This window comes from Microcaecilia unicolor, chromosome 9 (assembly GCF_901765095.1).
Source record: "Microcaecilia unicolor chromosome 9, aMicUni1.1, whole genome shotgun sequence".
In the NCBI taxonomy this organism is placed as follows: domain Eukaryota; kingdom Metazoa; phylum Chordata; class Amphibia; order Gymnophiona; family Siphonopidae; genus Microcaecilia; species Microcaecilia unicolor.
The window spans coordinates 227,137,164-227,152,633 of record NC_044039.1 but is presented as its reverse complement, the minus strand read 5'-3'; the positions used below and the strand labels follow the sequence as shown (position 1 = coordinate 227,152,633).

The following is a 15,470-nucleotide window of genomic DNA, read 5'->3' as shown; positions in this document are numbered from 1 at the left end:
TATATGATCCCTTTAATTGATCTTCCGCCAAGAAATGCCATAAACACAGCTCGCTCTTATCTCCAACTACATTACCCATCTTGTAGGGGTGTCAAATACAAGCTTCTTTTTGCTTCATCTTTCCACTACTCCAGCCCGAAGAATTGGAATGCTTTACCCTTGTTCTTAAAATCGCAAGCCGATCACCATCTCTTCAAGAAGTTGCTGAAAACATTCCTCTTTGAAAAAACTTACTCCATCAATAACTCTGCTGTTTAGTCATTGTTATTGTGGTTCGCGTTACCTCAGTCTTCTTCTGTAATCATCCATGTATTGTACGCTTCTTCTTTTATAATTCATGTAAGCCACATTGAGCCTGCATTTGTGGGAAAATGTGGGGTAGAAATGAACCATAAATAAATAAACTAGTATGGCTGATTAATCAGACAAATTTCAGCCAGCCAAATAAAGATAACTTGGGCATTGAAAGAGAAAATCCATGTGTTATGCAATGCAATGTTACAGGCTAAAAGTGTCAATTTGCCACTTTCCTTCCCCTCTTACCAAGGCTTATTTTCTTCAAAAACTAACAAAATATAAGACATTAAAAATTGAAGTTACCTTCTGCTATTTCAGACTCTCCCTTATCCATCACTCCTTCTTAGTATCTTTCACACTCCTGCAGCTATTCCACCTCTCCCTTTTACCAAGGCTTCAGGGCAGTAGAGAATACCCTTCCTTCTGTTCCTCTCATTTGGGGCCAAACAATTCATTCCCCCTCTTCCCACACAGAAGACCCAAACAGTTCTTCAGCTTCTGTCATGTCGCTGCAAGCGATCTGGAGTAGTGAGCCCTTGGGCTGCTGCCCGAGACCGGCAACAGCAGGAACACCACCCAACAGGGAAGCGTGGACATACACCAACAGACTGGACATGAACCACACACTAGAACAGAATTGGCTTGGCTGGTCTGGAACCAAAAGCGGGAGCGGACTTGGCTTGACTGGACTGGAACCACAAGCTGGAGCAGACTTGGCTGGACTGGAACCACAAGCTGGAGTACTCAGGCAAGGCAGACATGAACGGGGAAGGGCTAAAGCTAAGGACAGCCAGGGTGGAACAAGCAGGCAGGGAACTATAGCAGAAAACAGACAGATCAGGGAAACAATAAGGAACTGGAGCTAGTTAGAGCAGATACAGCAGCAGGGAACTAAAGTTAAAGACACACAGGGCTGAAACAGCAGGAGGGAAACTAGAACTGACCATGAGCAAAACAGCAACAAACAGTAAGGAACTGAAGCTAGGCAGAGCAGATACAGCAGTAAGGAACTAAAGTTAAAGACACACCAGGCAAAAACAAACAGAAGAAACTAAAGCTAAGGACACACAAAGCAGATACTAACCGAGCTAGAGCAGCAATAAACACTCTCAGACAAAAGCACATCTGAAGACCTCTGTTGCAAAGGCAAAGCCTGAAAGTTCCCAGGTGCTTAATAAGGCAATTACAGATGATGTCACCGGTGAGGCTTGACAGCAGAACCACCGGGGCAAGTCTGGAAAGCTGGAACATCAGGACTGGAATGGAACCTGGAAGACATCTGGGAAACAGGAAAAAGCAGTCCACAGCAACCACAGGACCCGGTCACCCGGAGGCAAGGTGAGTGTAGGCATGGAATAAAGTCACAGTTGTGACAGCTTCCTCCCTTCTCTAGCCACGAGCATAGATTCATACATTCTGTTCACCTGTCCTTTCCCTTCTATTGAGTAGAAGAGCAGGCAGCCTAGTGCCAGCAGGCAGGACATGCTTCTTTGCATGCTGATGCATCTCAGACTCTTCCAGGAACAGTAAAGCAGTGAGTTGTAAGGTGTGAAGTTCTTCTGCACTCAGAATGGTAGAAATGTATGTCCATTTCCACAACCACTTCACTTGTTCTACAGGCACAGTGGGCTGTGCTTTCTAATAGGGAAAGGTATACTTTTCACCTACTCTTGCCACCATGCTATCTGGAGAAGAGGTGGCCATGCCATATTGCAGAAGGGAGGCAAAGAGTGAGCCATTTCTTTTTAGTTCGTTTTTGTTTTTGCTGGTGCTGGTGGCAGCAGGGGAGACACCAACATGCTTAGCCTATGAAATCTATGCCTTACCTGTTAAAAAATTTACAGTAATCCAGGCCAGAATTCCTAAAAAACAAGAGATGTTCATGAAGGTTTTCACATACATCACAACCCTTTACATTTACAACCACCATCACTTTCTGTTCTCCAACACCACATCCAATATTCCTTTTGGGCTGAACAGCAAAGGAGTAGAAGGAAAGTACCCACAGGTAGAGAATGACATGGGTACAGGGATAGAGCCCACAGGGATAGAGTGGGGATGGGGACAGAACCTGCGGGGACGGGGTGGGGATGGAGACGGAGACCAAACCTATGGGGATAGGGTGGGGACAAATTTTATACCTGTGTCATTCTCTACCCACAGATAAACCTTGTTAATGGACTTCTTTTACCAACAGATACTAAAACACAACAACCCCTCCTAAAAACATGGCATGATGGGGTCTTCTGCACCGAGAGCATTACATTTTTCTCACACTAATATTCATCCAGTTTTACCTAATCTTGAATATTATTTCTAGCTTATATTGAACAAAAATGGCCAAGGTCACAGATATGACCTTCTCGATGTATATTTCACATGTCCACTTTTGTGCTCCACTAGCCCTGCAGAACCTCATCACTGAGACCTGAAATGTTAAGGTGTTGACATGGTTATTTTTCATGGTACCCTTTTCATATTACTAACTTTCACATGGTCTTAATCTCTCTGGGTCTACCCAAAACTTACTCCAGCCGATATGTTTGAAGCGATTTAAGCGGGCAGCAGAGGCTCCTGACTGCTTAAATCGCCTGGGGCCACTTAACCCCCGATATTCAGCAGCTTCAGAAAAAGTGACCAGATCAAGGGCGGTACATAGGGTGGCACTGGGAAGGAGCCAGGGATTCTACGGGTGCCCTCATTATTCAGTATTGGCACCCGCATAGCTAGTTCAAAAATTGGACTAAATTAACTTCTTAGCTATGGTCAGGACCTGCATTAAAAAAAATACTGCAGCTTCACGTCAATCCCCAATCCCCTGTGGTCCACAGCCCCCTACCAACCCTTCCCGATAGCCATTTCGGATTTGTTGCTGCCTAGGGCAGGAGTGAGTGGGTCCAAACCTTTTTTAAACCCAGGCATCCTACCTGCTTTTATCATATCCTCTGGCAACGAGTTCTGGAGTTCATTCGTTGAGTGGAACTAAATATTATCACCTATTGGTTTTAAAAGTATTACCATGTAACTTCATTGAGTGTCTCTAGTCTTTATATTTTTTGAAAGAGTAAACAACCGATTCACATTTATCCATTCTACTCCACTCAGGATTTTGTAGCCCTAACCTCTTAAGCCTTTCTTAATGTAAGAGGAGTTTCACCTCTTAATCATTTTGTTCGCCTTTCTTTATACCTTTTCTAATTTTGCTATATCTCTTGAGATAAGCGAATAGAATGTTGGGTATTATTAGGAAAGGTATGGAAAACAGGTGTGAGGATGTTATAATGCCATTGTATCGCTCCATGGTGCGACCGCACCTTGAGTATTGTGTTCAATTCTGGTTGCCGCATCTCAAGAAAGATATAGTAGAATTGGAAAAGGTGCAGCGAAGGGCGACTAAAATGATAGCGGGGATGGGATGACTTCCCTATGAAGAAAGACTAAGGAGGCTAGGGCTATTCAGCTTGGAGAAGAGACGGCTGAGGGGAGACATGATAGAGGTATATAAAATAATGAGTGGAGTGGAACAGGTGGATGTGAAGCGTCTGTTCACGCTTTCCAAAAATACTAGGACTAGGGGGCATGCGATTAAACTACAGTGTTGTAAATTTAAAACAAATCGGAGAAATTTTTCTTCACCCAACGTGTAATTAAACTCTGGAATTCATTGCCGGAAAATGTGGTGAAGGCGGTTAGCTTAGCAGAGTTTAAAAAGGGGTTGGACAGTTTCCTAAAGGACAAGTCCATAAACCGTTACTAAACGGACTTGGAAAAATCAAAAATCCCAGGAATAACATGTATAGAATGTTTGTACGTTTGGGAAGCTTGCCAGGTGCCCTTGGCCTGGATTGGCCGCTGTCGTGGACAAGATGCTGGCCTCGATGGACCCTTGGTCTTTTCCCAGTATGGCATTACTTATGTACTTATGTACTAACTTTCCTCCTTTGAGACCCTTCTAGCAGATGTGAATAAATGTACGGATGAGCTAGAACAAAGAGTCTCAGCGCTGGAAGACGCTTGCCCCCGGTGGCGGAGGCCATGCCAAAGCTTACCAGCACGGTGCCTACGTTGTCCGAGAAGGTGGACGATTTGGAAAACCGGTCTCAGCAGTCTAACCTGAGAATCATTGGCATGCCAGAAAAACGTGGGAGATGCAGTGTAGTGGAGAAATGGCTGAGCAACGAGTTTGCCTTATCGGATAACGCAGGGCCCTTATGTCTAGAAAGAGCACACTGGATGGGCAGGAAACAAGATGGCCGGCAAATACCGAGAGCTGTGCTTATTAAACTGCACAACTATATTCATAAGGTTGAAATATTATGAGGATATAGAATGAAGTGAGACTCTTTACAATTTGATGGGAATACCATATGAATCTTTCAGGATTACTCGTCCTCCTTGCAAGAGCGGAGGAGGCAGTTCACACCTTTGTGCCGTCAACTTCCTGAAAACAACATACGATTTTTATTACTGTACTCAGCCACAATGAAGATTTCACAACATGGTCAATGGGAAACTTTTAATAACGTTGACGCAGCAAGGAACTGCGTGGACAAAATATTGCAAGAACTTTCCAATACTCCACCGACTGGATAAATTAGAGCATTTGCTTTCTTTTGTGAGGGGAGCACCACATGTAACAGTAGTAAGGTTAGATGTGCTGTACTCTACAATATAAAAGTCACTATAAGGATTATATATCATGCTGTATAATTGCGCAGGAGTGTGCAGGGGTCCCAGGCACTTTTGTATGATTTCAATATCTGTCTTGGCAGGGAGATAGATGCTCACATGGTTCACTTGGAAAGGGGGGGCAGTATTGGGAAGGGAAGGGAGGGGAGGTGGCTGAGGGGGGAAGATAGGGTAGAAATGGGATTGTATGCAAGACTCTGCGAGGAATACAACAATGTAAGGGATTTGTGTAATTGGGACAGACATGGAGAAACTGTAAATGCTGTTGTGTGAAAGCTGTGGTGCATTGTGGGGGAGGCATTCCCTCGGGGGAAGCTGGGCGCCCCGGGGTGGAAAGACGAGAACACTGCTGGCACGAGGTATTCAGCGGAGATTCCAGATCATTCTATTCAACGCTCAGTGAGAGTGGGTCGTGGAATGTCTGTGGAATAACCTCACCTGTCAAAAGAACTAAAATTCTGACAGCTTTGAAGAGGCATAGAGTGGATATAGACTGTTTGCAGGAGACAAGGCTCTCCGCTGAGGAACATAAGAAGTTACAGCGTAAATGGGTGGGAGAAGTTTACTCATCACCGGCCACAGGATGCAGGGGTGGAGTAACTTTGTTGCTGCATAAATCACTCGCCTACCAAGCTAAATTATTGTTTAAAGATGAAGAGGGTAGATATGTGGGTATTCAAATTAACATACAGGGAAGAGAAATGTTGCTGGTGTCGGAGTACATGCCAGTGGTCCATGACAAGTTCTTTTACCCCAGACTTCTTTCACGTTGCCAGAAATACCCGTCTCTACCCTTGATAATAGCTGGAAATATGAATTTGGTATTTGATGCGTATATGAATAGGTCCGGTACACCATGTGACGGGGTACAGGGGAGGCACTCAATACTAGAATCTTTTTGCACCGCGTTGGGACTAATTGATACATGGCAGTTGCTCCATCCGGATGAGAGGGACTACACACACACGTCACGTACACATCAGTCCCAGTCCTGCCTTGATTATATATTCATGTCACAAGGATTGCTGACTCAGGTGCTTTCAACCACAATAGGGCCAGAAGAGATATCAGACCAAGCAGTAATATGGGTAGACATCGAGGCGGCGCAACACTTTTCTGAAAGCCTCGGGGTGGAGGTTCCCAGTGTATTTGTTCTCATCCAAGGATTTTGTTGAATATTTAACAAACAGATGGCAGGGGTTTGTCTCCACGAACCACCACCACATAGATGATCCATTACTTTTTTGGCCTACAGCTAAGGCAGTGCTCCGTGGAGACATAATCGCGTACATTAGTGCAAGGAACCGTAAGATTATGCAGGGCATAGTGGATTTAGAAAAGAAATGTAGAACACTTAAACGTCGTTACTCACACAATCCCACCCCTAAGTTATATGAAACACTAACTGCAACTAGAGCAGCATTAAATAGTATCCTACATGAGCGGACCATGAAGTCACTTATTTACCGCAAATACAACTTCTACAAATATGGGGAATGGGCAGGGGGACTACTAGCGCGTATGGTGAAAAAGAGCAGGAGATCACATTTTATCCCAGCAATCTGTAGCCACACTGGAGCTGTCTCCACCAAATTGGAGGAGATAGCGGACATCTTTCAGCAACAATTTGGCGTATTATATGACTCAAAGAAGGTGGATTCAGATCTAGAAATTAAGATTCATCAGTATCTTCAGGCTGCGGGGATTCCAAGGCTCCCCACCGCAATGACAGCGTTACTTAATCAACCAATAATGGGAAAAGAGCTACATGCAAGCCATTAAGGCTCTAAAATTCTTTTCTGCCCCCGGCTCGGATGGGTTTACAAATGAGTTTTACAAAATATTACAGCCACATTTAATAGGTCCCTTACTCGACTATTATGGTAATTGAAGAAGGCAAATTCCCCCCATACTCTAATGCTGCTCTTATCAGTTTATTACCCAAGCCTGGACGTAATTTGCAGCAGCCAGGCTCCTATCGCCCAATCTCCTTAATAAACGTAGATGTTAAATTGCTGGCGAGAGTCTTATCAGACCGACTGTCGCCGCTGCTGCCCCAATTAATTGCGGAAGATCAGGTGGGATTTGTGAAGGGGCGGAAGTCGGTGGTCAACGTCCGAAAACTTATCTCAACTCTATTATGGGGTCAGAAAATGAAGGCTTCGTATTTAGTAGTGAGCCTTAATGCAGAACGTGCATTTGACCATGTGCAATGGCTTTTTTTATTTGCTACATTGAAATGGGTAGATTTATTTATTTTTTGTTACATTTGTACCCTGCGCTTTCCCACTCATGGCAGGCTCAATGCGGCTTACATGGGGCAATGGAGGGTTAAGTGACTTGCCCAGAGTCACAAGGAGCTGCCTGTGCCTGAAGTGGGAATCGAACTCAAGTCCTCAGTTCCCCAGGACCAAAGTCCACCACCCTAACCACTAGGCCACTCCTCCGCAACAAATAGGAGAAAGCTTTTCTTTACTCAGCACGTAGTTAGACTCTGGAACTCGTTGCTGGAGAATGTGGTGACAGCAGTTGGCCTTGCTGAGTTTAAAGGGGGTTTGGACAGATTCCTGAAGGAAAAGTCCATTGAACATTATTAATTTAAATTTTTGTTTTGTTTTTGGGTTTTTGCCAGGTTCTTGAGGCCTGGATCGGCCACTGTCGGAGACAGGATGCTGGGCTTGATGGACCCTTGGCTTTTTCCCAGTATGGCGGTGCTTATGTTCTTATGGGTGGGTATCCAGGGTTGGTTCTTACAGTCAGTGTCGTCACTGTATGCAGCACCCCAAGCAGCACTCTTTGTTAATGGGGTGAGGACGCCAGAATTCCCCATAGAAAAGGGAATCAGACATGGGTGCCCATCGCTACTATTTCTCCTATCTATAGAACCGCTTCTGTGCATGATTCGGTCAAATGAGGAGATACGGGGGGGGGGGGGGGGGGGTACAATTCCCAGATCACACGGTAAAAGTACTAGCATATGCTGATGATTTACTTTTGACCTTGGATGACCCACAGAGCTCTCTTAAACACCTTTTACAGACTATAGCGGAATATGGTGTAGTGTCCGGGTTTCAGTTAAATTTAACCAAATCCATCGCTTTGCCACTCAAGGCGGGTACTCAAGACTCATGGCAGAACCTTTTTTCATTGCACTGGGTTGCTGACCAAGTTAAATACTTAGGCGTTATTATCCCCACAGATTTGTCAAAATTATATGATAAGAACGTGCTTCCCTTACTGATGCACACTAAACGCCAGTTACAACTCTGGAATGAATGCCCCCTCTCTCTGATGGGATGCAAAGCACTGGTTAACATGATGCTGTTGCCCTGCTGGCTTTAAGTGTTCCAAATGTTGCCCCTGTTTTTAGGAAGGAAGGAAGGAAGGAAGGAAGGAAGGAAGAAAGAGCGGGTGTTAAACAGGGCACTTCAGGTTTTCCTGTGGAGAGGTAAGCCCCTAGACTCCCTATAGCAATACTGTAAAAGCCAAGAGAACATGGGGGGTTGGGACTGCTGAATGTGAGATATTTAATAATAGCATGTTCCATGAGACATATGCGTGATTGGTTATTGGGAATGCAGTCTTTTTCAGCCACATCTCTTGAAGCGGCACTTTTCCCCCACCATGCACCTCAGCTGGTTGTTACACAGTATTCCAGGCAAATCTGGCCTAGTTTGGCATCATAACCCACTTTTTCTTTCAGCGAGAGCAGCCTGGAGGTGGCTATACCGGTGCCATGGCTTTTCAACGGTGGCTACGCCGTGCCTGGGCTTTTGGCATAATCCGGACTTTCCAGCCGGCACGTCTTCTGTAGTCTTCACCCGCTGGAGGAGAGCGGAAATCCATTATCTAAGCCAACTACTTAACGAGGAAGGGAAACTGAAATCCTTTACAGATTTGCGGAGTGAATTTGTACGTCCACAGACTGATTTTTTTGTTTACCTTCAATTGCACCATTATGTAACAACCTTAGGATGGATGAACCTCTGTGAAGATGTCTCTGAACTCAGCATTAACGCTGGGGACACAAAATGTGATTCCCTTATGTTATCACCATAGACACTTATTAGACACGACATAAGACTTGGATTACAGGAAGATTGCGGATGTCTGGTCTGCTGAGCTGCGAATGGCTATAACAGAAGACCAACTCAAGCAGCATGTATTGAGCTTGCAGCATGGCTCCTCCTTTGCACGACATTGGGAACTACAATATAAATTTGCACTACGTTTACACATATCCCCCTCGAGAGCATATCGGTCGGGGTATGGGACATCTAGGGCCTGTCCCAAGTGCAGGCAAGAACCAGCAACACTCAGTCATATGTTCTGGCTCTGTCCGCGAATCACTAACTTTTGGACATCAGTGCTCAACGCAGTGAACCAATATTGGAGGCGCAGGGTGGTGATGGATCCACTGCTACTGTTTGGGATTTACAAGTACTGCAACCTCACCTGCCCAGAGTTTCGGCGTTTTCTGCAAAAGGCTATTTTAATGGGGAAAAGAGTCATATTATTGTACTGGAAAGACCCACATGCCCCCATGCTGGAAAGATGGTGCATACACATGATTGATCTGTTGAAGTTGGAGAGATGTGGGATTAAATAAGGACTTCTCTTCGGTGGAAGGTCAACAATTTCAGAGAACTTGGGAGAGATTTTGGGCAACACTGCAGCCAGCAGCCGATTATTAAACTGTTAAACATAGAGAAGTCCCCTCGCAGGGAAAAAGACCCATCTGAATGTACCTAATTATAGGATCTGGTAAGGGGAGGGGAAAGGGGGGTTTGGGGGGAGAGGAGGGGGGATGGGGGATTTGATTAAAGTTGTTCACTTACTGTATGTTTATGCGATGGCTTCAGTCGGTTCAAAACTCTGCTGCCAGTCTCATCTTCCGCCAGGGTCGCTTTACTCATACTACCCCTCTCCTCAAGACCCTTCACTGGCTCCCTATCCGTTTTCGCATCCTGTTCAAACTTCTTCTACTAACCTATAAATGTACTCACTCTGCTGCTCCCCAGTATCTCTCCACACTCGTCCTTCCCTACACCCCTTCCCGTGCACTCCGCTCCATGGATAAATCCTTCTTATCTGTTCCCTTCTCCACTACTGCCAACTCCAGACTTCGCGCCTTCTGTCTCGCTGCACCCTACGCCTGGAATAAACTTCCTGAGCCCCTACGTCTTGCCCCATCCTTGGCCACTTTTAAATCTAGACTGAAAGCCCACCTCTTTAACATTGCTTTTGACTCGTAACCACCTGTAACCACTCGCCTCCACCTACCCTCCTCTCTTCCTTCCCGTTCACATTAATTGATTTGATTTGCTTACTTTATTTATTTTTTGTCTATTAGATTGTAAGCTCTTTGAGCAGGGACTGTCTTTCTTCTATGTTTGTGCAGCGCTGCGTACGCCTTGTAGCGCTATAGAAATGCTAAATAGTAGTAATAGTAGTAGTAGCTTGTTGTGCAAATAAGTTTGTTTTGAAATAATAATAAAAATATTTAAACATAAAAATATATATAGATGCTTGATGTTAGCTCTTAAAAATGTTGTTTGTGATGTTTATCCCAGAAGATGTCTGGTTTCTTGATTTCTGGAATCTGCATAGAACCATATGGTATAGGCGGAATATAAGATTCTTTTGTAATGTATTGTTACGAACCTTCATATGTGCCATTCATGATGCTAACACTGTTGTCTGGGACCAAAAAAGGTGATTCCTCCAAGACATTCTTCACCTGTGATAAATTTGCAGTGTTATTAAAAATACCACAGCATATCCGTCTGTAATTTAAGAGTATTAGACTTACAGAAAACTTGCACTCATGAGATATTTACATACACAGCCTATAAGTGTTATGCATTTAAAGTAAAAGGTAGTCTTCCTGTATGAAAGTACCAAGTCACAAACAACTTATGGGGGGGGCATCACTTGTGTAATGGTTTCTTGGAAGAGCCTTCTTATGCAAAAATTAGAGCTTCTCTGAAAACCTTGAATTTTTTTCTAAATGCTAATTCATCTGAGCATGGCTTTGTATGTCAGTGTTGTATAGTAACTAAGAGGTCCATTTATAAAGGTGCACTAGTGATTTTAGCGTGCGTCAAAATAAGCATGTGCCTCTATATTGTAAAAGGACCCCTAAGTAAATGTAACTGTTGAATATTCTGAAGCTCGACTTCTATTCTGCCAGTGTCGCTATGCTCACATTAGCCCTCTCCTCAAGTCACTTCACTGGCTTCCTATCTGTTTCCGCATTCAGTTCAAACTCTTCTTATTGACTTACAAGTGCATTCACTCTGCAGATCCTCAGTATCTCTCCATTCTTCTCTCTCTCTACACTCCTCCCCGGGAACTCCGTTCACTGGGTAAATCTCTCTTATCTGCACCCTTCTCCTGCACCGCTAACTCCCGACTCTGTTCTTTTTATCTTGCTGCACCATATACCTGGAATAGACTTCCTGAGCCTGTACATCAAGATCCATCTCTGGCTGTCTTCAAATCTATGCTAAAAGTCCACCTTTTTGATGCTGCTTTTAACTCCTAACCCTTATTCACTTGTACAGTACCCATGTTTTATCATTCCCACCTTAGTAATTCCCTTATCTCTTATTTATACTGTTTGTCCGTCCTAATTAGAGTGTAAGCTCTGTCGAGCAGGGACTGTCTCTATGTCCAGTATATAGCACTGTGTACGTCTAGTTCAGTTTTGACTGGGCAAGCTGGTTCTGTTTATTGTTTGTCTCCACAGCATGGGAAATAAGTGATTATACTGAAATGTTTTGGTTGATGTTGGAAAAAAAAAGTTGTAAAAAAAACCCCAAAACAAAACAGAAAGAACCCAAATACAATAAATGGACAAAGGAGAAAAAACAGAGCCAAGGCCAGCCATGAAAATATAATGGAAAGAAACACACTAGCGTTACAGAAAATTCATAAAGGTGGGCAGTGATCTAAAGTTGCTGATTATTAGTGCATTAGTTACTATATTAAAAGCAAATAGCAGAGGGTGACCAATGTGTAGGATGAGGATAAAGAGTGTTTTTAATTATTAGGTTCCAGTGAATCTTGAGTCAGATGCAGGAGGGTTAGATAAATGTGTTTAAAGTTGAGTATATGATCGGGGAAAAATGAAGAGGTTGGAAAGAGAAAAATAATGTAGTGTCGCTCCTCTCTCTCAATAAACAGAAACAAAAAAAAATCACACACGGGTATGCACATATAAAGAACAGTAGACCAATATTTTATCATTATATCAGGCTCTGCTTGATCCTATGGATGAATCAGAATATCAATCTGCAAAACAAATTCAGATACACATACAAAGGGGTAGAATTACAGGCAAATTCTGCAGACTGGCTGCAACACAGGCTCATACAATGGGAGGACTAACTCTATTGGTGTAGTAGAGATGACAACAATTATTTAAGAACCAAGAGAAATTACCTATTATTCAGAAAGACACCAAAACCTGGTTATTCTCTGAAATAGGCAGATAGGGGAGATGACAGTATCTCAGGCCTCAGGGTACTTGTTGAAAAGGGGGTTAGGACAGAAATATTTAGTATGGGTGATTAGGTTGTCAGCAATTGATGTCTAGGTCCCCATTCATACCCATCCCCAGTCAATTATTTTCCATCCCCATCATACTGGTGCCATCCCCTCACCCAACCCACATTTAAAAGAGCTTGTAAATTCAAGCAAAACATAAAATGCATCCTATAACTTGTTAAAACTTACTACTAATTTCTATAGTGCTACTAGACTTATGCAGTGATGTACACTTGAACATAAAGAGACTGTCCCTGCTCAACAGAGCTTACAATATAATCAGGACAGACAAATAAGGGATAAGGGAATTACTAAGGTGGGAATGATAAAACAGACATGAGCACTGAACAAGTGAATAGGGGTTAGGAGTTAAAAGCAGCATCAAAAAGGTGGGCTTTTAACCTACATTTGAAGACAACCAGAGATGGAGCTTGACGTACTGGCTCAGGAAGTCTACTCTAGGCATATGGTGGATAGGAAAGGGAGGAAGCAGGGCCGTGCCAACACGGTAAGCGAGGTAAGCACGGCAGGAGGGCACCGTCCTCTGGGGGGTGCCCCGCCGCACCATGCTTACCTCGCCCTCCCGCTCCCATGTCCCAACTGCTCGCCCTTTTCTCCCCCCCAACAAGATCCCTTTTAAATTTACCTCCGTCCGGCAGCGAATGCGCAGCGTCAGTGAAGGAGGCAGCGCTCCCGACGTCTCTACTAGTCTTCCCTTCGCTCAGTGTTCCGCCTTCTTCTGACGTCAAGGAAATGACGTCAGAAGAAGGTGGGACATTGAGCGAAGGGAAGACTAGTAGAGACGTCGGGAGCACCGCCTCCTTCACTGATGCTGCGCCTTCGCTGCCTGACGGAGGTAAATTTAAAAGGGATCTTGAGGGGGAGAAGAGGGCGGGCAGTTGGGACATGGGAGCGGGAGGGCAGGGGAGAGAGGAGCGTGGATGGGAAGGCAGCAATCATTTTCACGGGGGGAGGGGGTGCGCACGCGCGCCAACTGCGTCTGCGGGGGGGGGCGCTGGGGGCGCCAACTGATCTTCTGCAGGGGGGTGCCACAGACCCTTGGCACGGCCCTGGGAGGAAGGAGATGGAGCAATAGTTGGAAGGACAGGTAGGGTCCAATGAAGGTTTTTTGAGGAGTGGTGTCACTACAGTATGTTTGAAGGCAACAGGAGCAGTCGCAGTGGAAAGTGAACGATTGAGGATGAAAAGAAAAGGAGGCAAGGGTTGAAGGAGGGTTGAAAGAATGGACTGAGGGAAAGAGAGGTGGAGGTGACTTGGTTGAGAATTCAAGGTTAATCTTGCGAATCTTATCATGAAAGTAATCAGCCAGAGCCAGAGTTCAGTTCCATTTTATGTTCCTCTATTGCTCATTCTGAAGCTGAAAAGAATGTTCTGATGATGTGTTGGTGAAAGGAGTTCCAAGTAGGAAGCAGGCAAAATGTGTCAGTTTCAGCCACATGACCTCTGTTGCCAGTAGAATTCCTTGTAAGAGCACGATACGTATGTATCCACATATTTCGATCACAGAAGCCATTTGCCGGCTCTTGAATAAGCCTCCAGGTCTTCTCGTTTTGGATTTTTTTTTTTGTGTTTGGCAACTGGCTGCACCTCAATTACAGCTTGATCTGCTGTCAGTATTCTCAGTCTATTCATGGCACTGTTCTATCCTTTTTAACAAATTTTGTAAGCGATACTGCTAGGGATCAACTTCAGTTTTTGATGGCTGGAGTCCATGAGAGAGAGTACGAGATGTTTAGTTTTTAAAAATCACTTTGTGCCCTGAATGCTGAGGATGTAAAGGACCTTCTGACATTTCTTCTTTCTAGATGTAATAAATGTTTCCTTCATACTTTACAAATGGGATATCCCACTTTAAAGCTATTTGTCTAGCCAGGAGAGTTCTTTCCCATTTCAGGCTGCTAGAGTTTGGAATGAACTCATCTCAAAATGCTGCATTAATCAAATAGATGAGACTAGCTCAGTGGAGATTATAATCTGCCAAAATGCTTGAAACAAATTGACAAATATTCTCACCAGTTTATTAGTAGTCTCCCTCATTGCCAAATTAACTAAACACAAGCCCTGTTTGATCTGATTGTATAATCTGACTGTGTTTCAAACTGTTTGTGTTTCAAACTGGTTTATTGATATCTGTGAATCTGAAAACTAGATTTCTGATTTCAAACTGCCAGCAAGTATTAGAAATCTTTCTTTTACCAAGTTTCTGAGCTCCTTCCTTCCCCCACCCCATCTATCTCAGTTCACCTGGGTTTTTTTTCTGCAGCCATTTTAAAAGCACAAGTGTGTTTTCTGTGGAGAGCTGTGTTGCTGGTCTCTGGCTGGGAGAAACTCAGATAAGATTTGTGCTTGCTATATTTGTGGCTTTTCCTACCCTAGAACTGTGGTTTTTTTTGCACATCTCTACCTACTATCCTTGTCCTCCCCTTGTCCCAATCAGCTTTGTAGAAAAGAGGCTTAATACAGGCCTAAGATAGGTTTTACAGCAAACACATTCCACAAGTTTAGGTTTATACCCACCCACCCCAAGACTGACACTTCCTAAATCCCTATTCTAACTATACTATTTATCACAACTTAACTCCACCCGAATTACAACTGTCTCAAATTGCTGAGGAGTAAAGTTAATCTTGTACACTGTCAAGCCTCATCATAAAATACCTATTCATACCCATTCAACAAATCAAGATGACTTTTATTCTCTGTAATAATTGTGGAGCTTTAGTTTCAAGGCCAATCATCTGGAAACTTAAGGCTTGTCCTAACTGTAATCAGCTCGCTAGTTTAAAACAAGAGGTCAGTAAATTAAAGCAGGAATTAGATGCACTTAAAGCAACTTCTAAGACTGCACAAAATCAAACCAAATTCACACCACTGCCTCAAAGGATAAAACCACCTAAGAATAGATGGTTCAC

The 15,470-nt window shown here is 43.9% G+C and overlaps 1 protein-coding gene across 5 annotated transcripts in view; it reads right to left on the bottom strand.

The window, feature by feature from the left end:
* ENTPD5 (ectonucleoside triphosphate diphosphohydrolase 5 (inactive)) overlaps positions 1-15,470 on the bottom strand; it is a 223,831-nt gene that overhangs the window by 152,517 nt on the left and 55,844 nt on the right. For all 5 annotated transcript variants that reach the window (XM_030213808.1, XM_030213810.1, XM_030213807.1 and 2 more), the window contains 2 exons: positions 10,651-10,726; positions 2,124-2,159 (listed from right to left, as the gene is read on the bottom strand). In XM_030213808.1, the coding sequence (XP_030069668.1) occupies positions 2,124-2,159; positions 10,651-10,726 (112 nt within the window). The remainder of the gene's footprint in view (positions 1-2,123; positions 2,160-10,650; positions 10,727-15,470) is intronic.